General features: G+C 38.2%; 1 protein-coding gene and 1 pseudogene across 1 annotated transcript; both read right to left on the bottom strand.

The window, feature by feature from the left end:
- Nucleotides 1–4,558: 4,558 nt before the first annotated feature.
- Nucleotides 4,559–5,513, bottom strand: LOC118855136 (annotated as a pseudogene).
- An 8,912-nt stretch (nt 5,514–14,425) lies between these two features.
- Nucleotides 14,426–17,876, bottom strand: LOC118855135 (olfactory receptor 5B2-like). The gene is made up of 2 exons (XM_036765239.1): nt 16,944–17,876; nt 14,426–14,455 (listed from the first exon to the last, which is right to left on the bottom strand). Exons 1-2 carry the CDS (start codon nt 17,874–17,876, stop codon nt 14,426–14,428), a joined length of 963 nt encoding a protein of 320 aa, XP_036621134.1.
- Nucleotides 17,877–24,164: the final 6,288 nt, after the last annotated feature.

Raw genomic sequence — 24,164 nt, 5'->3', positions numbered from 1 at the left:
TTTTTCAGATTGCATGCCATTTTAGGGAGGGGGGAGGAATTAGAGCAGAGAGGAGAAGAGAGAAGGAGGAGAAAATTTGGTTCTCAAAACTTGTGGAACTGAATGTTGTACCTAAATATAAATAAACTAAACTAAAATTAAATAAATTATTTTTCATAAAATAATAAATAAATAAATATATATACCATGAAGTTACCCTGTAATTCTTTTTTTTTCTCCACTTGAATGGCCATAATTAGGCATATGTATGTATACATGTAAAGTTATTGTATATATGGTCCTTTTATCATTTCTTTCTCTGGATGCGGATAGCATATTCCTTCATTTGTCCTTTTTAGTCAATATGAGTATTTATAGTAGTCACATTACTTACTTGCATAGTCATTTTACAAATATTGCTATTATTGTACACAATATTCTTCCTGTTCTGCACATTTCACTCTTTATTACTTTGTGTAAGTCTTGCCACATTTTTGGAAGAAAGATCATTGAGTTCATCATTTCTTATAGCACAGTAGTATTCCATCACAATCATATACCACAACTGTTTCAGGCAGCTCTTTCTGACTCCACATCCATCACTTTTCCCATTTTGCAGTACTGCTCTCTACATGAGCCCCTTAGACTTATATTATACCACCCAGAACCTATCTGGCATGTGGACATAAGTACATGGGACAGCAAAGGGGAGAGTTGGCCAGGCACCTTCACACGAGCATCTTGGGTTTGAAGTCCCACTCTTACTATGTACTTCATGCTTTTCAAGAACCTTTTCCAAAGTCCCTGATGCCAACTATTCCAAAGGACTTAAACCAGGAGAGGTTATCCCTAGTCACTGCCGCAGCAAGGATGGAAGCAGAATTAGGGACTTTCCTTCCTGCTCAGTCTCAGGACCAGCAATGCAAAGCACATGAATGAGTAAGTGACTCCAGGGATTATTGTCTCCGGGTTGGTCTCATGTCAATGAGTCCCAATATAGATAAATACGGGAAATGTATAGCTGATATCTTAAGTTAAGCAGGATCCTCCTACAAACCTTGGAGTACAGCAAATCTTAAGAAATTGTTTTTCCTTAGAGACAACTTGTGGGTCTACAGTCACCATATACAAAATATGCCATTAAACTCTGCTCTGACCATAGGGACCACACTGAAGTCTTCCAGGACACCATTTTCTTGGTTGTGCTTCTTGATTAATCTTATTCAGTGTTAGGAGAAAAAGAAAGAGCCCTTGATGTGGAAGTCAAGCCTAGTTTCTAATCATGCATTTCCTCATTGTGAGGCCCCAGGAAAGACACCGAATTTTTCAAAGTTTTAGTCTGTTCACCTATAAAGTTAGGATAAAAATCCCGGCTCCATATATCTATGTTGTGAGGATCAATGTATCATTGGATATGACAGATGTAGTGCTGTGTAGGGAAAAGATTATTGGATTTCAGATGGAAATACAGGTTTGAAGTCCTTGTTCCATCCCTTTTTGGTAGGTACTAATTGCGCATTGATAAAATTCAATTGAATCAAAGCAGCAATAACATGGATAAAGGTTTCAGGCTTATCTTTCTCCAGTGTCTTCTTGTTTTACAGATGAGAACCTAAGCCAACTAGAGACTTTGTTAATTGTCCAGGGTTACACAGCTCATAAATGGTATATTTCATATGTCCCAATAGCATTACAGGTATCTTGAAGCAGTGATATTATGTGAACAACAGGCCAAACACCAAAGGTTCAGAAAGAATTATTTTCAGGGGGGTGGGAGAAGGCAATCAGGGTTAAATGACTTGTCCAGGGTCAAATACATTTTAACTCAGGTTCAGGGATGGTGCTCTATCCACTGTACCCCCTAGCTGCCCTTCCAGGGGAAATTCTTGAGAGGGATAAAGGGAAGGAACCATGCAATCTTAGAATCAGAGGCCTCTCAGAGCTCATCAAATCTAATCCAAAGTGTAAATTAATATTCTCTGTAACACACCCAATATATGGATAACCCAACTGATTATGCACAGTGAAGGATTTTTCAAGTTACGCCACAAGTTGTGAAGTGCTCCATTTTTTAGGAAATGTTTTCCTTGCCTTAAGTCAAAATGTGCCTGTGAAAATTTCAGCCATTCCCCCAGTTCTGCCTTCTGCGGCCCAGCAGAATGGACCTAATCTCTCTTCCATGAGACACATCTTCAAATACTTCACCCACACACACTGAAAGTTTCATTCACCAAAATAAGTATATCTTTTTTTAATTATTCCTTGTATAGAATCATCTCCAGTAAATCTCACCTTTACGTGATGCAAGTATCCATGTCCTTTCCAAAATGTGACAACCAGGACTGAAGAAAATTTTCAGTTGAACTCTGAAAGGGGAAGCTAGGGACATAGTGGATGAGTCACTGGGTCTGGAGTCAAGAAGACCTGAGTTACAATCCATCCTCAAACATTTACTAGCCACGTAACACTGGGCGATTCACTTAGCCTGTATTTGCCTTAGCTTCTCGTCTGTAAAATGGGAAGACACTGAAGAAGTAAAAGTTAAACCACTTCAACATCTTTGCCAAGTAAACCTCAATTACAATATCCATGGGGTCAGATAGAGTTGAATGCAACTGAAGAACTGAATAACAACAACTCTGAAAAGGACAGAAGATAGCCGTAACATCACCCTCATCATTTGGGACAAATGTTTTCTCAATATGGTCGTATATGTCATTAGCATTTTTCTTCCATGTGTGGTAGCCCCCTAATACCCACTGTACTTTTAGAGGAGAACCATGCCTTCCTACCTAGTGCCAGTTGATCTCAGCATCCCCCAATTAAATTCACAAATAGAGAATGGGGAGTGTCAAGGGGTGGGAAGAAACACCAAAGACCTACTAAATAGTTGATCCTCAGTTACTTCCTCTGTGAAATTCTTGATTGCCTTCAACGTGATGGGCAACTGTAACCGATTTCAAAGTCCCTCTCACCCTATTGAGATGTCTGAGCTCACACAGACCATGTTTAATTCTGGATAATGTACAAAAATGATTGCTCTCTCTCTCTCTCTCTCTCTCTCTCTCTCTCTCTCTCTGTCTCTCTCTCTCTGTGGGTGTGTTTCTCTCTCTCTTTCTCTGTCTCTCTCTCTGTATTTGTCTCTATGTCTCTGTCTCTCTTTCTCTCTGTCTCTGTGTGTCTCTCTGACTCTCTGTCTCTCTCTTTTTCTGTCTATGTCTGTCTCTCACTCTGTTGTGAACTCATTAACCCTGAATAGAGTTGTTCCTGAAAAATCAACTTCCATGCTGATAGTGTAGCATATTCCCAAGTTTTTCCCAATGTGGTCAATATGGGTCTCCAGCTATTATAAAATAATTCTGCTTAGTAAATCCAGCTAGCCTTTATTTCATCCCATGGAAAATTGAAAAAAATCTCTCACAAGAACATCTATTCAGGAAGAAAAATAGATAAAGCACCAAAAGAACCGATTACCTAGAATGGAATTGATATTGAAGTTGGCATCAGGATATTGCCCTGATATTTCAATGAAATACGTCTCTCCCAAAGGACCAAAGGTCTTTCCAGGTCGTTAGACCCATCCTGTGGTTTATATTCCTTCCTAAAGGTAGCCATAATAGGGTGGTATTCTGGAGCCACTTCCAAGTGACTCACAAAGAGATAATTACAGCTTGAGTATGAACACCTGGACTGTAGAAATAAGTAAATGCTACAAATCGGACTTAATTTATTGTTTTGTTGATGATCTAGAATATATATCAGAAAGTGATGGAGAAAATCATAACATAGATTAAATTTCAAAGCATGTCACAAATACAGTTTCTTTTTTTTCCTGGAGAGCACTTGCTTAAGTATTTCTGGTTTATCTCTGCTTTAGGGGCTGGTCAATTAGTAATGCCATTCACATCAAAGCTATATCTTCCAAGCACCTCACAGACTTTCTTCTTGAAACTCTGCAAATGTTATGTAGCTGTTTTTTTCCCCTTTCTAGGAATATTGGTTCAATTGCTATATTGCACTTAAATGTGTGTGTGGAAAGCCATTTGGGTGGCACAGTAGATAGAGCACTAGGCTTGGAATCAAGAGAGGTCATCTTCATAACTCAAATAGAGCCTCAATCACTTACTAGCTGTGTGGCCCTGGGCAAGTCTCTTAACCATGTTTGCTCAGTTACCTCAACTGTGAAATGAGTTAGAGAAGGAAATGGGAAACCATTCCAGTATTTTTGCAAAGAAAACCCCAAAATGAGGTCACAAAGAATCAGACACAACTGAACAACAACAAGAAGACACCACACACATATTTTTCATTCCACACAACAATCTTATAAGGTAGAGAATACTATTAAGGTGCTTTAATCATAAGGAAATTGAAATTGGGACTTATTTCAATCTATAAAACATGAAAGTATCTAAGGCAATATGAATTCATGGCTTTCCTAATCCCAAATCTATGACACGTTCTATAATATAGTGTTGTCTTTGAAAAAAATTGGATTACACTTCCGAATGCATAAGAAAAGTAGCCTGATTTGGAGGCTGGATCCCAGAGTGAGAAAGGTACAGATTGGGTTTTCTCTCTAAGGAAAAATATGATGTAATTGAAGTTGTTGTCCCCTCACAGCCTTTATAAAAGCATTCTTGACCTCTTTGTTCCTCAGACTATAGAACAGAGGGTTCAACATGGGGATGGCCATGGTATAGAACACTGAAGGCATTTTGTCTGTGTTAATGGAATGGCTTGAGCTGGGTTGTAAGTACATTAAGATGATTGTCCCACAAAATATGGACACTGCTTTGAAATGGGAAGCACAGGTGGAGAAGGCTTTTTGGCGGCCTTCAGCAGAATGGATCTTTAGGATAATGATAAAGATTAACAAGTAAGAGGTAAAGATGACAAGAAATTGGCAAAAGGTATTGAGTGACTCTAAGATAAAGACTAGTGACTCAGTTATGTGAATATCAGTGCAAGAGAGAACTAGAACAGGGGGAACATCACAGAAAAAGTGATGAACCACATTGGACCTGCCAAAGGAAAGGCTAAACATGTTTCCTAAGACTATGGAGGGGGTATGAAAGGCCAAGATGTAAGCACCACTAGCCAGAAGTGTACATACAGTTGATGTCATGGTGATGGTGTAATGTAGGTGCTTACAAATAGCTGCATGGTGATCATAGACCATGGAGGCTAAGAGGAAACTTTCAGTAATAACAAAAGCCCCCCAAAAATAACTATGCAGGACATGAATTGTAGGCAATGACCTTATCTGCCATGAGGAGCCCAGCCATCACCTTGGGAGTCACAGCTGAAGAGTAGCCAAAGTCCACCAGACAGAGGTTACTGAGAAAAAATTGCATAACGGTATGGAGGCAGAATTTGCTGGAGATCAGAACTACTATCCCCAGATTCCCTACCGTTGTGATGAGGTAGATGAAGGTGAACATTATGAAGAGAGGAAACTGAAGCTCTTGAACATCTGTTAATCTTGTAAGGATGAACTCATTCATTGCAGATCTGTTTTCCTTAGATGTCATTTTAGGGTGATGTCATTCACCCGCAACAAGAGTAATCATCAGAAAAATCCACTCTGCATGATGAAGGACTCTATTTCATAAAACATGTTTAGCAACCTATCTTCTGTCAGGTCTAGAAAGAAGCAATCAAATGACTAAGAACACCTCCATATTAGTCATAGCAGTTATTCTATTTCACCAAGATTCACTCTTCCATTTTCTCATAAAGGGAGTGAATCCTTCAGGCATTACTTCTCGATTTGTTTAATCTACCAAAAATTTAGCAGTCCGCAAGGTGGCATTTCCCACTTCAAAAAAGTGGCTTATTATCTGGAAAAAATCACCATAAGAAGGGGGATTACTGTTGGTCAGGATGGGTTAATTAGGTTTTTTTTATTAATGTGCTTCACTTTTATGCAGAAGGGAGAAAAGCAGAATATAGAAGAAGGAAGAGGAACTAAATAAGAAAAAAGTTTAAAAACAAAGAGAAGGGTGGAAGGAATCAAAGGTAGTTGGCCAAGAGTTCCCTGGAATCCTATACAGTCCTAAAATGATTGTAACTTTATGGTTTACATGACAGCTCTATGAAATAAATACCACAAGTATAATTATGTATAGTTTATGGATAAGGAAAAGGAAGCGACTTGACTTACCCCTGGGGAAAGTGAATCACTAGAGGCAGCTAAGTGCAGTGAGCAGAGCACTGGTCCTGGAGTCAGGAGGACCTGAGTTCAAATCTGGCCTTGGACACTTGACACATTTACTAGTTGTGTGACCTTGGGCAAGTCACTTAACTCCAATTGCCCTGCCTTTCTCCCCTCCAAAAACAAACAAAAAAAGAAAGTGAATCACTGTCTGAGATACAGAAAGTTTTTATGCAGCACTTCCTGCCTACATGTCCAGCAATGTTTCCACTACACAATTTTGGTGTCTACATGGTAATCTTGGGACTTGATATTCTAGAATCTAGCTGGCTTGATTATGGAGAAAGATGGCCAAGACTCCAAAAAACAAGAGTTAGCCAAGAACTTTATATTCAAGGTTTGGCCTTGAGGTCCCAAGCCTAGAAAACATATAATCATATTAGAAAAGTCCTCCACTAGTCACTGGAACAAAGAATTCAAAGGTTCCTAGTAGCAAAGAAGTCACTCCTGACCATTACTGTGACATGGATGGCAGCAGAGTTGGCTATACCTACCCCTACCCTCCATTCAGCTCAGCCTCAGGAAACAGAAAAGGAACTAAATGAATGAGTGGATGACTCAGAATTTGACCCACCAGCTTGTTCCTCAGCACTGAGCCCTGCAGTGGAATGTCTCAGTAGCTTAAGTCATGGAAGAAACAGGGATATTAGGGAGGCCTGGAAGCCCTGCAGCTCTTGCAAGATGCTGCTCTCTTGGAGATACTTGGCAGCCCTGCTGCCAGCTCATGAACAAAACAAGCCATTTAATCTGCTCTGACCATGGGGAAAAAACATTTTCTCATGGGTACTTTCTCATTCGTAGCTTACTGTTTGCAAAATGAGGTAGAAAGGGACCTGGATAAGGTCATTGACAAAAGTTGGCTTCTAGTTCTGCTTCTACCATCTCCTTGCTAAGTGACATTGGCCAAGTAACTGAACATCTCCAAGTCTCAATTGATTCTTCTTTGAAATGGGTGTAATAATCTCAGACCTGAAAACAACCAAAAGGTTTTTGTGAAGATCAATGTAATACTGGACATGAAAGAGATGTGGATTATTGAAAAGATCTCCAGAAAATGAAGCAATGGGTTGGAGTTGGAGGTCACTGAAACTTTAGGCGAGTCACTTGTCTTGGATGAATCTTAATTTACTCATTTGTAACTTGCAAATAAGCATATTTGCATGGAGTAGTTCTTGTGACCATTGTCAGGATATAATTTGATAAATTATAAATGATATTCTTATTATTCTGAGTATTATTACTATTTTTAAAAAAATCTACCTATTTTTACCTGTTTTCCTAAGCTCCATCTGATCCTGTGCCTCCATGTTACTTAGCTATGAGGATACATGTCCTTAAGATTCTAGTTTGATGGTAATGTAGTAATCATTTGTCAAGATTTAAGCTGAGCCTTTGACAAGCTTCCTCCTGCTATTCTTCAGGAGAGATGGAGAGAAAAACAGGAAAGACCACAGTATGGTAGATTCAGAATTTTTGAATACTTAGATTCATGAAAATTTCAATAATGACTCATCATCCACTTGGGAGCTGGTCTGTTCTAAGCCCCTTCCTGTTGTATCTCCCCCACTATGCAAAACCAACTTTTATTTGCCATCTATGCATTTTATGTTCACTTATATATGTATATTTATTTTCACCCAACAAAATTCAGTTCCTCATGAAGAGACACTATGTGCTATTTGTTTTGGTGTACCCAGAACCTACACTAGGCTTTAATTGAAGTAGTGGACTAATAAATTAATGTGTAATTCAATTGATTTATCACCTACTTAGATAAAGCAACATTGGCATCTTGATCAAATTCCCAGATGGGAAAAATCCAGTAGGGATGACTAATACACTGAATGATCTATTCAGGATTCAAAAATATCTCAGCAGTCAGAATTACTAATTAAATTTAACAGGATGAAATTTGGAAAGGAAACACGTGAAATTTTACACCTGTATGACTTGCTGTTCAACGTGTTCCCTCACAAAAATGGTACCTCATGATCTAACTCACACAACCAAATTCAGGATATGTATGTATATGAGTGTATATTTGTGCATGTATACATATATCAATGCATGCTTTTAATAACTACTAAGGATATCTTTTGCCCAAAAATCTCACAAGACAATGCATATTATTAAATTATAATTATAAAATTTATAATTTTACTCTACCCACAATTCTAAACAAAACTCTATACACAAATGTACAAAACTTCAGTTATTGCAAATATTTTATAGGGTGCATTCTGGAAGTACTAAAAGTAGTAATCCAGGAAGAAATCAAATACTTAATCTTATCTGCGAGATTTCATAATAAATTTCTTTATTTTTTTTCATTTTGTTGAATTAAATGACATTTTAATAAAATGAATGAGAAATTAGTGCATGTCATCAAGATATATATATATATATATATATATATATATATGCATATCTAATTAAAATTCAATGCTCATCTTTTTAAATTTGACCAAAGCAGTACAATATTGGGCTTACCACTAGACACAGTCTTAAACTTGGTTTCATATAAAGTTTATGGCTGCATTTTGATTTGAAACTAGTATAAAATTAAAGTGCTTGTTCACATAAATATGAGGTGGAAGTGGTAGGAGAATTTATAAATTTTTGTAGAAGAAACATATTTAAAAAAATTTGGCCATCTAACTAATCACTGAGAATAACTAGTTATGATATTAATTATTTGCTTTTTTTTACTGGCTAAGAATATCAGGCAATAAATACTTGTTTAGCACTTACTAAGTACCAGGTATTGTTCTGAGTACTGGGAATACAAAATGGGGCAAAAGATCTCAAGGAGAACAATATTGAGTAATAAATAAACTTGAAGTTCAACTGTATACATTGTATTATTTTTAAATTAAATATATATATTCAAGTGTATTATACATATGTGTATATTATATATGTATATGTATACATATGTATGTAAATGTGTATATATGTATATATATATACACACATATACATGTATATGTGTGTGTATAAACTTGGGTAGGGAAAGACTCTTCAGTTAATACTTCATTCTCTTAGAGGTAGCCTTTTGGGATATTAGAGAGAGCACTGGGCCAGGTGTTCAAATCCATCCACAGACGCTGATTGTGTGATCTTGGGCAAATCATGTAACCTGTATTTGTTTAAGTTTCCCCAATGTAAAATTCAGATAATAACAGCATCTCTCTTCCAGGTTTATTGTCAGGATCAAACAGGATAGTATTTGTAAAGCATTAAGCCCAGTGATGGGCATATGATAGGTGGTATGTAACTACTAGCTATCATCATCACTATCATCATCATCATCATCATCACTATAAAGCACTGGTATGCTGGCTATACCCTTACAGAAACTCCATTAAATGACTGACCAGTGTTGTAAACCAGGTCATTTGAAAATTCACCAAGGAGAAGAACAATAGCATATTCAGGTAATGTGGTTAAATTGGCAAATTTGAGCCTTAATATTAAAATGAGAGGCAATATAAAATTTGATTCTGGAGAACATTTATCATGGTCACTGATGGTTTCAAGATATCCTTTAATGAGAATGTCCAGTGAACTCACTTTCCAAACAGCCTGATGATTTGGCTTCAAGATTTCACAGCTACTGAACACTGCTACTTAGGGAGGAAAGGAAAGAAGGGAGCTACTCTGGGGCAGTGGACAGAATGAAAAGGAGCGAATGCAACCATGTGTGATCATCCATTGAGAATCAATTTGCATTGAAAAGTAGAACTCTTGTGGCACTTTGGAAACAATCTGTGAGGTTGAAAAACTAAAAGAACCTGTCAGACTTAGCAGAAGCAATCCAAGAGTTGGATGTAATATTTGTACATGCCCCCTAATTTTTGTGCACATCATCCTGACAGCTTCAAATTCCTAAAGAAATAAGCCTAAAATGCTCCAGAAATATGCATGCTTGTCACAGAGGAAAAAGAGATTCATAATATAGTTGAGTAATTATTTAGTGTATATGGTACCAATAAAATGCCATGGTTTCAAACTTCTGAGACTATCTAATGAAAAAGCATTTATTATGTGCCTCCTGTGCAAAGTACTGTTCCAGGTGCTGGGATATATATTGAAAGGCAAAATAGCTCTTGCTCTCAAGTACTCAAATTCTTAAAAAAGGGGGATGATATCTTTGGAACATTTCAGATAAAAATGTCATATAAAGGACCAGGTTATATAGACAGAGTAAATGGTAACACATCTCCCATAATAGCATTTCAATTGATATTATTATCAATTTACCATTCTTTGAAAATAAAAAAAACTATGTCAATATTTAATGTTTAACCATTTGAAAGTGCCAGTACCTTTGCTGGCAAGGATACTTTCCTCCTAAGGTCTGCATTAGCACTGGCTGTGGAGAGGGCAGGGAATGAAGAACTGGAGAAACAGTTGCCAGGTTAGAGGAGCCACCCCCCCACCAGATGACAGCTTCAAAGAATGTGCTGCTCCAGGACCACCATCCAGGGTGAAGGAAACCAGGGTGTGGGAAAGTGCCACATCATATACAAATCAATGACTCACCCCAGTGCTGAGAAGCATTCCAAGACAAAAGATTCCACTTTACCTGCCCCATTTAAACAAAGGCCAGACTCATCAAAGGCACTTGACTGCCTTAGCATCCCAAAAGAGAAGAACACCAAAAATCCTGCCCTGATTATCATTAAAGTGACTCATATTGTTACATAGCTAGTAAGTGGCAGACTTGAATTCAGGAAGATGAATCTTCTAGAATACAAGCCTGGCACTTTGCCACTTATCTGCCACCCTCTTGTATTGCTTCTCCTTTAATTTTATAAATAAAAACATCTCCTGCATGGTACCACAGAGATTCCATATGTTAGGTTCTGTAGTGTCTCCCCAGAAAGTACCTCCATTCATAGTCTAGTTATGTCAGATTTCTCCAGATCACATAGGGTCCTCTCTGAGATCTTCCTCAGGGCACTGATTAATTGATGCAGAGGAATTTTCCCAGAAGCTTTCCTGCAATGTTACCTAACTAAAGTTGAGGAAGAAGTTTTCTGAGTTGAAGAAAAGTAAGACAAGGTCAAGGGGAGGTCAGATGCTCTCATGCATGCTAGTTGGAGCTCATGGCTGATATATGCGACCAGGAGGATGGACTCTCATTTCTTTCCTCCCTCTTATCAGAAATTTGACCTTTGTTTTTGAAAATCTTATCAGTTGAAAATGGTGATGATGACAGTTTGTACCCATACAAGATTCTTGGCAAGCTTGGATTATGGTGAGAAGAAAACTGGGATTATAGAGAGCTAGGTTCAGTCCCAGCTCAGCCATGAATAAACTGTGGAACTAGGTGAAAGTCACTCATCTCTTTTGGTGGAGATGATCTGGAGCAAAAAACCTTGTGCAGGAACATGCTCAGGCTTCCTTTGGTATTTCAGTGGGAGCTAAGCTACTCCATTCTGAACTCCTAGGGACATGCATCCTCATGTACACTCCTACCATTTTCTTTGCTGGCCCTGCTTTTGTTGCCCCAACCTAAAAGACATACAAACACACACACACACACATGCACACACACACACACGCACACACACACATACATGCACACACACAGAGACTCTTCCTTCACCTTGTAATCAGATCACCAACACTAGTGTCTCTGAAATGGAAATGGATAGCCCTATTATCCCATTCATATCTATGACTTCACAGAAAAAAAATCGTTCTTCCTTGGCCACCACAAAAGCTCAAAATGTTGTTGTCAGGTAGAATATCACTCCCATAATACCGTTAGGCTTCTGAAGCACTTTCCACATACCATCTTATTTGATCGCAACAACAAACCTGTAAGGCACGTGTTATTATTATTCTTATTTTGCAGATAAAGAAACTGAGACTGGGAGAGTTAAGTGAACTGGCCAGGATCACACAGCTAGTTGATGATGATGGTAGCATTTAAATTCAGGTCTTCTTGACTTCAATTCCAAAACTCTAAATTCTACATGATTAGGCTGTTTACTGAATCGTAAACTCTTTGAAGTTAGGGACCGTCTTGATTTTGCATTTGTTTTCCTACTGCCAAGTGCGGTGCTTGGCATGTAAGAAATATTTAATAAGTGTGTCTATATTCATTCACTTTCTGGGAAGTAAACACAATAAGAACTGGGAAATCAAAAACAAAAAATTATAGACACTGCCCTTCCTTGAGGTGATGAAGAGTAAACACTAAGAAATAACTTGGCCTCATTAGATTAATGCAGGACATTATTATTTTTAAGTATTCCTAAATATCCTTATGATTTCACATTCCATTTCAAACTTGTCAAGTAATTTATAGAGTGCTGTACTTTTCCATGCTTTGTGTTCTATGTTCATGATGGCATGTATAGATTCAGAGATAAAGAAAATATAAAGGTTTGATATGTCCTGATGGGTGCCAGGTATCTAGAAGGAGTGGAATTATGTGAACACCAAGCTAGGCACCAACAATCCACAGAATGATGGAGAGGGATATAGTGAGAAAATGACAGAATCTTAGAGTCAGAGGGTTCTCAGAGGTCATCATACCTGAAAATCAATATTCTCTGTGACACATACAATAAATGGATACCTTACTTGAATAACTACAGTGAGGTGGGAATTCTGCCAATTTTGAATTGCTCCATTTGTTAGGGAGCCAAAATCAAGCCAAAATTTGCCTCTGAAAGTTGAAGCCATTTTTCTCTGTTTGTTTTCTGGGGCCAAGCAGACTGTGTCTAATCTCTTTTCCACAAGACATATATTCAAATATGTCACCCACCCACACTTAAATTTTCATTCTCCCAAATAATTAGAGTCATTTTCTTAACTTTTTCTCTTATGGAATAGTCTGCAGTAAACCTCCTCTGTGCACCTTCCCTGAATAAATATTTTTTCCTAAAATGTAATACCCAGAACACAGAAACATACTTGGGGATACTCTGAAAATGGCAGAGGATAGCAGTATAACATCACCTTCCTAATTTGTGGCAAAAGATTTCATACTATTGACTGATATTGGATGAGTATCCCACTAAGACCAACTGAACTTTCTTGAATGAATCATGCCTTATTTATGGTATCAAAATCATTCAAATACCAAAGGGCCAAGGTATGGAGTCAATGTAGGGAAAGGAATACAAAAGACCTACCAATGTCCCTCATGCTTCACAAAGATTTCTGGGCTCTGATGAACCTTGTTTAATCTTGGAAAATGACTTGCAAATTCTCTCTCTCTCTTCCTTTCCCTCTCTCTCTCTCTCTCTCTCTCTCTCTCTCTCTCTCTCCCTCTCTCTCTCATTTTTTTATGAAAAAACTATGATAAAGAGAAACAGAGACAAATATCTGAGCACAGTCAATTTATTAACAAGGGTAACAATTGCCAATAAAAAAAGCTCTTGGGTGGAGCCAAGAAGGCATCTGGAAAGCAGGGAATTGCTTAAGCTCCACCCCCAAACCCCTCCAAACACCTGCAGAAATGGCTCTGAACAAATTCTAGAGCTGTGGAACCCAAGAAATAGCAGAGGGAAAAAGGTCTCCAGCACAGGAGGGCCTGGATGGTCACCGGGAAGAGTCCATTGCATGGTGCTGAGAGCAGAGGGCAGCCAAGCATGGGCAGTGCTGGGACAGACCAGATCCGGAGTCAGCCAGCTGGAACAGGCCTTGGGGCCATGAAATAGTGAGCTGTGGCAGTTACAAGACTTCTCAACCTACAAATGCCAAAGAGCCAGTTAAGCAGAAACTGCGGGATCAAGTTCAGAGCAGAATGGCAGCCAGCTCTGGGGGTGGAGAAGGGGGTGCATTCATGGCAGTAGCAGCAGCAGAAAGCTCCTGAGGCTGCTTCCAGAGCTACAGTGCCAGCTGTTTCCTGAATCCCTGGCTCACAAGTTGGGAGGAATCTAACAGCGGATGAGAGTGGTATTGCAAGGAATGCTTTGTGGGCACAAAGGCAAATTTTCTTGCTGTGCCCTGCTTGAATCTGGATTGAGGTCCTGGTTGGCAGTTATTGGGGAGGAGAAGTGCTGCTGTGACAGAACCTGGGCTGATGGTAGAGTAGAAGTAGCTCTGAAAACAGCAGTGCTTGGACCCTAAAGCTTGGGAAAAGGTACACTCAACTCTACAAGCAGTCATATCCTGACAAAAAGCTCAAGGGTCAAGCAGTTGGCTGGGAACATGAACAGGCAGCAAAAATAAACTCAGACTCAAACTCAGACTTGAAGTCATACTCTAGATTACTTTTTTGGTGACAAAGAAGAGCAAAAAAATATAGCCAGAAGAAGTCAACAAAGTCAAGGAGCCTACACCAAAAGTCTACAAGAAGAATATGAATTGGGCTCAGGCCATGGAAGAGCACAAAAAGGATTTGGAAAAGCACGTAAGAGAAGTAGAGGAAAAGTTGGGACAATAAATGAGACTGATGGAAGAAAACCATGAAAAATAAATCAACAACTTGGTAAAGGAAATCCAAGAAAATACTGAAGAAAATAACACCTTAAGGAATAGACTAACCCAAATGGCAAAAGGGCTCCAAAATACCAATGAGGAGAAGAATGCCTTGAAAGGCAGAATTAGCCAAATGAAAAAGGAGGTCCAAAAGACCACTGAAGAAAATACTACCCTAAAAATTAGACTGGAGCAAGTAGAAGCTAATGACTTTATGAGAAACCAAGATATTATAAAACAGAATGAAAGGAATGAAAAAAATGGAAGACAATGTGAAATATCTCATTGGAAAAACCACTGACCTGAAAAATAGATCCAGGAGAGATAATTTAAAAATTATTGGGCTACCTGAAAACCATGATCAAAAAAAACAGGCTAGGCATTATCTTTCAAGAAATTACCAATGAAAACTGACCTGATATTCTAGAACCAGAGGGTAAAATAAAAATTGAAAGAATCCTCTAGTCACCTCTTGAAAAAGATCCCCAAAAGAAAACTCCTAGAAATATTGTTGCCAAATTTCAGAGTTTCCAGGTCAAGGAGAAAATACTGCAAGCAGCCAGAAAGGAACAATTTGAATATTGTGAAAACACAATCAGAATAACACAAGATCCATCAGCTTCTACATTAAGGGATCAAAGGGCCTGGAATATGATATTCCAGAGGTCAAAGGAGCTAGGATTAAAACCAAGTATCTCCTACCCAGCAACATTGAGTATAATGCTCCAAGGCTTATGGACTTTCAATAAAATAGAGGACTTTCAAAATTTCTCAATGAAAAGACCAGAGCTGAATAGAAAATTTGACTTTCAGGTACAAGAATCAAGAGAAGCATGAAAAGGTAAACAAGAAAGAGAATTCATAAGGGACTTACTGAAGTTGAACTGTTATGTTTAAATTCCTACATGGAAAGGTGATGTGTGTGATTCAGGAGACTTTTCTCAGTATTAGGGGAGTTGAAGGAAATATAGACAGAGACATGAGTTGAATATGAAGGGATGATATCTAAAAAATGAAATAAATTTAAGGCGTGAGAGAAGAATATATTGACAGAGGTAGAAAGGGAGAGATAGAATGGGGTAAATTATCTCACATAAAAGTGGCAAGAAAAAGCAGTTCTGTTGGAAGGAAAGAAGGGGCAGGTGAGGGGGAATGAGTGAATCTTGCTCTCATGGGATTCAACATGTGGAGGGAATAACATACATACTCGGTTGGGTATTTTATTCCACAGGAAAGTAAGAAGAGGGGGATAACAAGGGGGGATAATAGAAGGGAGGGCAGATGGGGGAGGAGGTAATCAAAAGCAAACACATTTGAAAGAGACAGGGTCAAGGGAAAAAATGAGTAAAGGGGGACAGGATAGGATGGAAGGAAATATAATTAGCCTTTCACAAAATGAACATTTTAGAAGTGTTTTACACAATGATAAATGTGTGACCTATGTCGAATTGTTTGCCTTCCTAGGGAGGGTGGGTGGGAAGGGAAGAGGGAAGAGAATTTGGAAATCAAAGTTTTAAAAGTATATGCTTAAAAAAATAAAAAGTTTTTTTTTGCATGCATCTGCTAAACAAGATATATAGGGAATGGGGCATAGAAATCTATCCTGCCATACAAGAAAGTAAGGGGAAAGGGGATGGAGGTAGTGGGGTTAAAGAGGGGAGGGGTGACTGGGGAATGAGGCAATCAGAATATATGCTGTCTTGGAATGGGGGGAGGGTAGAAGTGGGGAGAAAATTTGTAACTCAAAATCTTGTGGAACTCAATGTTGAAAACTAAAGTGTTAAATAAAATAAAATAAATTAAATTAAATATATACAGTCACAAAAAGAAAGTGTCAACAATAAAAAGGCTCCTGTAGCTCAGGGTACATTTGGCAGTCAAAGCAGCTCCTTATATAATAGGTTATACAAGGTACCAGCAGCAATGTAGTGATGCAAATTGCATCACTAAGTCTGTGATTACTCACACACAGAGAAAGAGTGGACTTCGCTTGTCTTGTCTCAGAGAGCATATTTCCATAACCCTGCACAACAGGGAAAACACAGAGTTCAGTTACATTCCCTGAAATATCTTATGGTGGGAAAACATCCTATGGCCAGGTTGACTCACATCTACAAATGGTCAGCAAAAACTGAAAGATTTCACTCTCTCTCAATTCCAATCTATGACACTTTCTATTGCATAATATTGCCTCTGGAAAATTTTGTTTTGCATCTCTGTGTATGTAAGAAAAATAGCCTGATTTGGGGGCTGAATTCCAGAGTGAGGAAAGTGCAGATTGGATTTTCTAAGAAAATGGAGGATCTAATTGAAGTCGTTGTCTACTCACAGCTTTGTTAAAAGCATTCTTGACTTCTTTGTTCCTAAGACTATAGACCAGAGGGTTTAACATTGGGATGACAATGGTGTAGAACACTGACACCATTTTGTCTGAGTCTATTGAATGGTGTGAACTGGGTTGTAAGTACACGAACATGATGGTTCCAAAAAATATAGACACTGCTGTGAGATGGGAAACACAGGTGGAGAAGGCTTTCTGGCGGCCCTCAGCAGAATGAATCTTCAGGATGGTGATGAAGATTAACAAGTAAGAGGTAAAGATAACAAGAAATGGGAAAAAGACAGCAAATGACCCTGTGATAAAGACTAGTAACTCAGTGATTTGAATATCAGAGCAAGAGAGAACTAGGAGAGGGGGAATATCACAGAAAAAGTGATGGACAATGTTGGATCTGCAGAAAGAAAGGCTAAATACATTTCCTATGACTATGGAGGAGGTCAGAAAGCCACAGATGTAAGCACCACTGGCCAGAAATGCACACACTGTTGAAGTCATGGTAGTGGTGTAATATAGGGGCTTACACACAGCGGCATGGCGATCATAGGCCATGGAGGCTAAGAGAAAACTTTCTGTAGTAGCAAAGGCTCCAAAGAAAAACAATTGTGTTGCACATCCACTATAGGAAATGACTTTGTCCCTCATGAGAAGCCCAGCCATCACCTTGGGAGTTACAGCTGAGGAGTAGCCAAAATCCACCAGAGAGAGGTGACTGAGGAAAAAGTACATGGGAGTGTGGAGATGAGAATCCCAGGAACTCAAAGCTACTATCCCCAGATTCCCTACCAGGGTAGTAAGGTAGATGAAAGTGAACATTATGAAGAGAGGAACCTGAAGCTGTGGAACATCTGTTAATCCTGTTAGGATGAACTCATTCACTTCAGATCTGTTCTCCATAGATGTCCTTTGAGAGTGTTGTTATTCACCTGCAACAAAAGAGTAACCATCAGAAAATCCATTCTGCATGATGAATGAGTCCAAGACTCAAAACATGGTCTGAGACATATTTTATGTGTGGGGCAGAAATACAGAATGAAGGGACCAAGAGCAACTGCATATTTGTCATAGCAATTACTCTATGTCCCCAAAATTCATTGATCCAGGTTTTCGTAAAGATAGGGTTCCCCATGTATTATTTAGCACCTTTTTCCATCTTACATAATTTTCCATATTACATACTTAATTTGGAAAGTGATATTTCCATCTTTAGCAATGGGAAATGCCTCATACCCTGGTAAGAATCAAGATAAGAAGGGGGATGAGCTCTTTTCCAATGAATATATTTCACTCTACTGAAGAAGAGTGAAAAGAGAAATAAAGGAGAAGTAATAAAATAGAAGGAAAGTAGAAAGACTGCTGAGTGAATGCAGAAAAGGATCAAAGAAAGTTGGCTGAGATTTCCCAGGAATGCTGCTTACTCTTACTATCATAGAGACTATAAATTCTATACTATGGACTGAAGTCACTACTTAGTATTCCTGAGGAGGAAGAACCATCAGTGGAGATGACTTGCCTAGTAGCAGGAGTTGTCTGTCAAAAAGACTGCTGGTGGGTCACATAACAATGTGTATGTTTTCTAAATCTGTTCCCTTTACACAGCCTTTCCCTTTTCACTTCTCCCCCACTGTGGAAGCAGACAGTGGCCACAAACAAGGACATTTTGTCCTCTTAATTTATTAAAGTTTTCTTGGTCCCAGAGAAATAACTATATTTTTGGTTTACACTTCTTCAAGTCTGAACTAAAATCCTACCTACAGGAAGCCTTTCTGATCCACTTCAATTCCAGTTCCTTTCTCCTTTTGATTTCCTCCATTTATACTGGATATAGCTTTTTTGTATATAGTTCCTTGAATGTGGTCTAGAGATTGGGAGCACCTTGAGGGCAAGGACTCTATTTTACCTTTATTTTCTTCTTAATGCTTAGCATGGTTCTGGGCATGTACTAGGCACTTTATAAATGTTTATTGGCTCCCTGATTGATCAGTGGAAACCCTCCCTGTCTGTACTAAGCAGGGTGGCCTTTGGGCAGCATACAATACATAGTCCGTCACTAGATTCAAGCATAAACCTTTGTGGCTTGGAAGAAACTGCCACATGTATGTTTCACTAACTTAGTCTTAGAATATTTAGTTTCATCTCTAACAACCATTAGACATTAGAAGGAAGTTTTCATAGAAGTTATAAGTTGGCTACCACATGCTATCCATGTCAAGTTGTATCTTGAAACAAAAATGTAGAAAACAGAATAAGAAAATCTTTAGTCAGTATATTTCCTCAGAGGTCACATGCCTCAGCTCACATCTGACAAAGACTCTCCTCCATCAAAACATGCCAAAAGTCATGTAAGATTGGAAAAGGAGAAAAGTTGGTTAAGTAGGAAGAATGAAAGATTAAGAGATATATAGCTCTAGTAGCCTATTGGATTCCCCAACAACTTATGCCTAACAAGGAAAATGAACTATAATCTCTAATTCAGGAAACAAATATGGCTTCTAAGATAACACTTAGATTGCAGAGATGGGCCACATAACTTGAATGTGCTTCTGGAAAACTTTCTCCCTTATTTGAATGAAACATGATAGGTAACAGTATGCTGTTATAATTTTTTTAGAACTGAGAATATGCAGTCATATGAGGGTATCTAGGAACCAGAGTGGGAAAACATGTTGGAAAGTCTTTAAAATCTTGTCAGCATTAAAGTATTCTGTTATACCCATTATTTACACTGAAAGAGGAAATAGATCAGGAATTTAGTAAAGATCATAAACTTGACATTATACAGTAGTGATAGGGGACTTTAGGCATCTGCCAGAATGTTCTTTCTCATTTTATTTCTCACCTTCTGTCTCTCTGTTTCACTCTGTGTCTCTGTCTTCCCCTTTCTGTGTCTCTATCTCTCTGTCTCTATCCACATCTCTGCCTCTGTCTATATTTATCTTTCTCTACCTGTATGTCTCTGTTTTTTCCTTTGTCTTAGCCTGGATTTCTCTATGTCTTTTTTCTACGTGCATATCCATAATAATCTATCTACCTAGCTTGCTAACTAGCCTACCTAGTTGTGTCTTCTCAAAGTACAGCTATTGATTTCTTGATGAAAATGATATTTTTTCCAAGTTGAAATATGAAGGAACTACTATGGGGGAATTCTATTCTACATTTATTCTCAAAAAGGATGAGGAACTTGTAGGTAATATCAAAATAACAGGGAATGAAACAGGAGGAGAGTAACTCAATCATCTTAAGTTTGAGATAGATAAAGAAAGTAAAGCTCAGAGTTGTCAGACATGCACATTAAGTTTGGGGCAGGTCAAATCCAGAGTTTCAAAGGAAGGATAAAGTAGGATCCTATGAATTAATTCTAGAGGGAGTTCAAGCCGGAAGGGATAGGAAGATCTTATGGACAGAATTTTGAAGGTGCAAGAAGAAAAATTGTCAATCAGGCTGACTTAGATGTGAAAAAATTCTAGAGTAAAGGAAAACAGACAGGTAACAAAGGATGAATGCAAAAGCATCCTCTCTTACATTAACAGAATCAGAGGAGTGCCAGGGCTCAGGGTGATCAGAGCAAAGCACAGAGGGAAGATTAGGGGAGGCAGTAGTCAGAAGTAAAATACTTTTTAAGAGGGACAGGGTGAAAGGAGAGAGAATAGAATAAATGGGGGAGATAAGATGGAGGGAAATACAGTTAGCAATAGGAGCTATGAAAAGGCCTCATTTCTCAAACATATGGAGAACTGAGTCAAAGTTATCAAAATAAGAGCCATTCCCCAATTGATAAATGATGAAAAGATATGAACAGTTTTCAGATGAAGTAATCAAAGCTATCTTTAGACATATGAAAAAAATTCTCTAACTCACTATTGATTGGAAAAATGCAAATTAAAACAGCTCTGAAGTACTACCTCATACCTATTATATTGGCTAATAGGACAGAAAAGGAAAATAACAAATGTTGCAGAGTATGAAGAAAAATGTCATTAATGCACTGGTGGTGGAGTTTTGAACTGATTTAACCATTCCGTAGAGCAATTTGGAACTATGCCCAAAGGGCTATAAAATCATTCATACCATTTGACCTAGCAATACCACTACTAAGTCTGTATCCCTAAAGAGATTTTAAAAAAGGAAAGGGACACATATGTATGAATATATTTATAGCAGCTCTTTTCTTGGGGCAAAGAATTAGAAATTGAGGGGATGCCCATCAACTGGGGAATGATTGAACAAGTTGTGGTATGTGATTATGATGAAATACTACTACGCTATAAGAAATTATCAGCTGGATGCTCTCAGAAAAACCTCAAAAATATTGCATGGGCTGATGTACATAGGGATAGCACAATTGTAAGATGATCAGATGTGAAGGACTTAGTCCTTCTCAGCAATACAATGATCCAAGACAACTCTGAAGAACTTATCGTGAAAAATGCTATCCACCCCAAAGAAAGAACTAATGATATCTAAATACAAATTGAAGAGTACTTTTTAAAAATTTTCTTGAGGTTTTCTCTCTATATTTTTTTCACAATATCACTGTTAAGGAAATGTGTTGCATGACCACACATGTATAACCTATAATAAATTGTTTGCCTTCTCAATGGAGTGAGGGTGTGGGGAGGGAGGAATGGCGAGGAACTAAAAACTTTAAAAATAAATGTTATTTTTTTTACATGTAACTCGGGGAAAAAGATATCAAATAAAAATATTTAAAAGAAACCTTTTCATTAGTCTTCATAATGCTCTCTGGCATTTAGGGATTTTGTTGTTCTAATGCGGTGAATGTCGGACTTGTAGGTAATGACAAAATAAATAACTGAAACTTTATCCCAAGGGCTATTAGGGGTATAGAACAAAAATCCATTTTTACACCTTAAGACAATGCAGGATTTTCCTTCAATGTAATAGGAAGAACATTACATAGAATAAAAATAACCAACTTAGCATCAGGATTTATAGTAATGTTTGTCTCCTGCATGACACTCTTGAGCCATTTTGGCAATCAATACTATTGAATCAACAGGTGTAGACATACTCTGTGACACTGTCACTGGTGAAATAAAGGTCATATCCTATTGTGTTCCCATGTCTAAAGAGAGCTCTCCTTGGTCGCCAGGGCACATTAGGTGATTTGGTTTCTACTTAGAAATTCTGAGGTGTGGGCAGATAGTACTATTTTGGAAATTGCACTTGATTAAGAATCTGAAGACTTGGGTTCTAATCTTGATTGGATTTGTGATCATTTCTTCTCTGATTTCACCGAAGTGAATCAAGCATCCTGGACAACTGTTTGCTCTTTTGGAAAATGGGAATTATATCTTTTTTCTAGTATGGAAGTCACATAGTGGTTTTGAAGAAAGTGAATGCCAAGAATCAAGGGCTATAGACATGAGAGTTACCATGATCAGCAAAAGGTATTGGGCTTGTACGTGATACTGGATAAGTGAGTGCTTTGAGAAAAACAAAGATAGAGGCAAAGCAGGTTAGACTATTGATACCCTATGATGTACTGGTGTGGCAATGTGGTGGGATGGAGAGAGCTTTGTTTGATCCTTGAGTCAAGAAGATGTGGATTTCAATCACACCTCGGACCCTTATTAACTGTATATGTCTGGACAAGTCATTGTAGTCATTCAGTTTCAAATTACTTGTCTGTAAAAATGGAATAATAATAATGGTATTGATCCTTCCTCCATATGTGAGTCTTGTAGGTACCTGAAGATAACTAATCCCAACCCCAGCCCTGACACCCGTCTTTTATCCTATTTACACCAAACATCCTCAGTTCCTTCCACTATTCCCAATATGATGCTGTTATCTAGCAGTTGTTTGGAAAATCAAATGAGAAAATAAATATAAAGCTCTTTGCAAATATTATGTCCTATATAAATGTGAGCTATTATCATTGAGGGCAAGGAATGTACTTCATCTAAATTTTGTTATCAACCCTCTCCCTCAAGAACTTAATTCAGTGCTTGGCATACAGTATGCCTTAATCACCATTATGCAATTAAGCATTCATTAGCACCACAGGGAAATCAGTCTCTCAAATTGCTCCTTCAGTTACTAGAAGGTTAATGACACTGAAAAACTGAACATAGAAAGTAATAGTTGGTGTTGATAGAGAACTTGACTGTTTGAACACAATTAACATTCATGAATTTGTTTGAGCCCCAACACAAACCCGATAAGATAAGTACAAGAGTAATTATGCACAGTTCAAGGATAAGAAAAGGGAATGAGTCAAGTGACTTACCCATGGGAAACAGTGAGATAGAGAAGGATTGGATCCAGGTCTTCTTGCCTCCAGGTCCAGTGATGTTTCACCATAATGTTTCTGTATGCAGAAGCACAGAATCCTTGGATTGGATGTTCTAGACCCTAGCTTACTTGATATGGAAAAAGATGGCCATGACTTCAAAGAGGAGAGTTAGCCAAGAACTTTATATTCAAAGTTTGGCCTGGCAGTCCCAAGTCTAGGAAGCACGTGATCCTGCTGCAGAAACTTCTCACTAGTCACTGGGGTAAGGAGTTCGAAGTCCCTATTGACAGAGTTCATTCCTGGTTATTGTTGTGATACAAATGGATATAGAGTTAACATTGCTCATCCCTTCCCTCCACTTGGTTCATCCTCAGGAAGCACAAAAGAAACTTAGTGAATTAGTCAATGACTCAGGGAATTTGACCCACAAGCTGGTACCTCAGTGTTGAGCCCTATAGTGGAATGTTTCAATGTCAATAACTGAAGTAAGAGATAAGGCAGGGACTATATGCAATCCTGGGAATCTTGCAGCTCTTGGGAGATGATTGTCCTTTGGAGATACTTGGCAGTCCTGCTGCCAACTCATTAACAAAACAAACCATTAAATTCTTCTCTGAACATGGGCGAAAAGCCATGAGTACCTACAGAGACCATTTCCTCAAGGGAACTTTGCCATTTTTAGTTTCTTATTACCAAAGTGAAATAGAAATGGACCTGGATATGGCCATTAATAAAAACTGGATTCTAGTCCTCCTAGCTCTGTGACATTGGCTAAGTTACTGAAAATCTCCAAGTCTTGGTTTATTTGTCTTTGAAATAGCTATATTAGTCTCAGAGCTGAATACAACCAGAAAAATCTGGTGAAGATCAAATATGACACTAAAGATGAAAGGATATGGAATAGTCAAAAGTCTTAGTTAATTTAT

Source organism: Trichosurus vulpecula, chromosome 6 (assembly GCF_011100635.1).
Source record: "Trichosurus vulpecula isolate mTriVul1 chromosome 6, mTriVul1.pri, whole genome shotgun sequence".
NCBI lineage: Eukaryota > Metazoa > Chordata > Mammalia > Diprotodontia > Phalangeridae > Trichosurus > Trichosurus vulpecula.
Note: the sequence above shows the minus strand (reverse complement) of the source record. Positions and strands in the feature narration are given on the sequence as shown.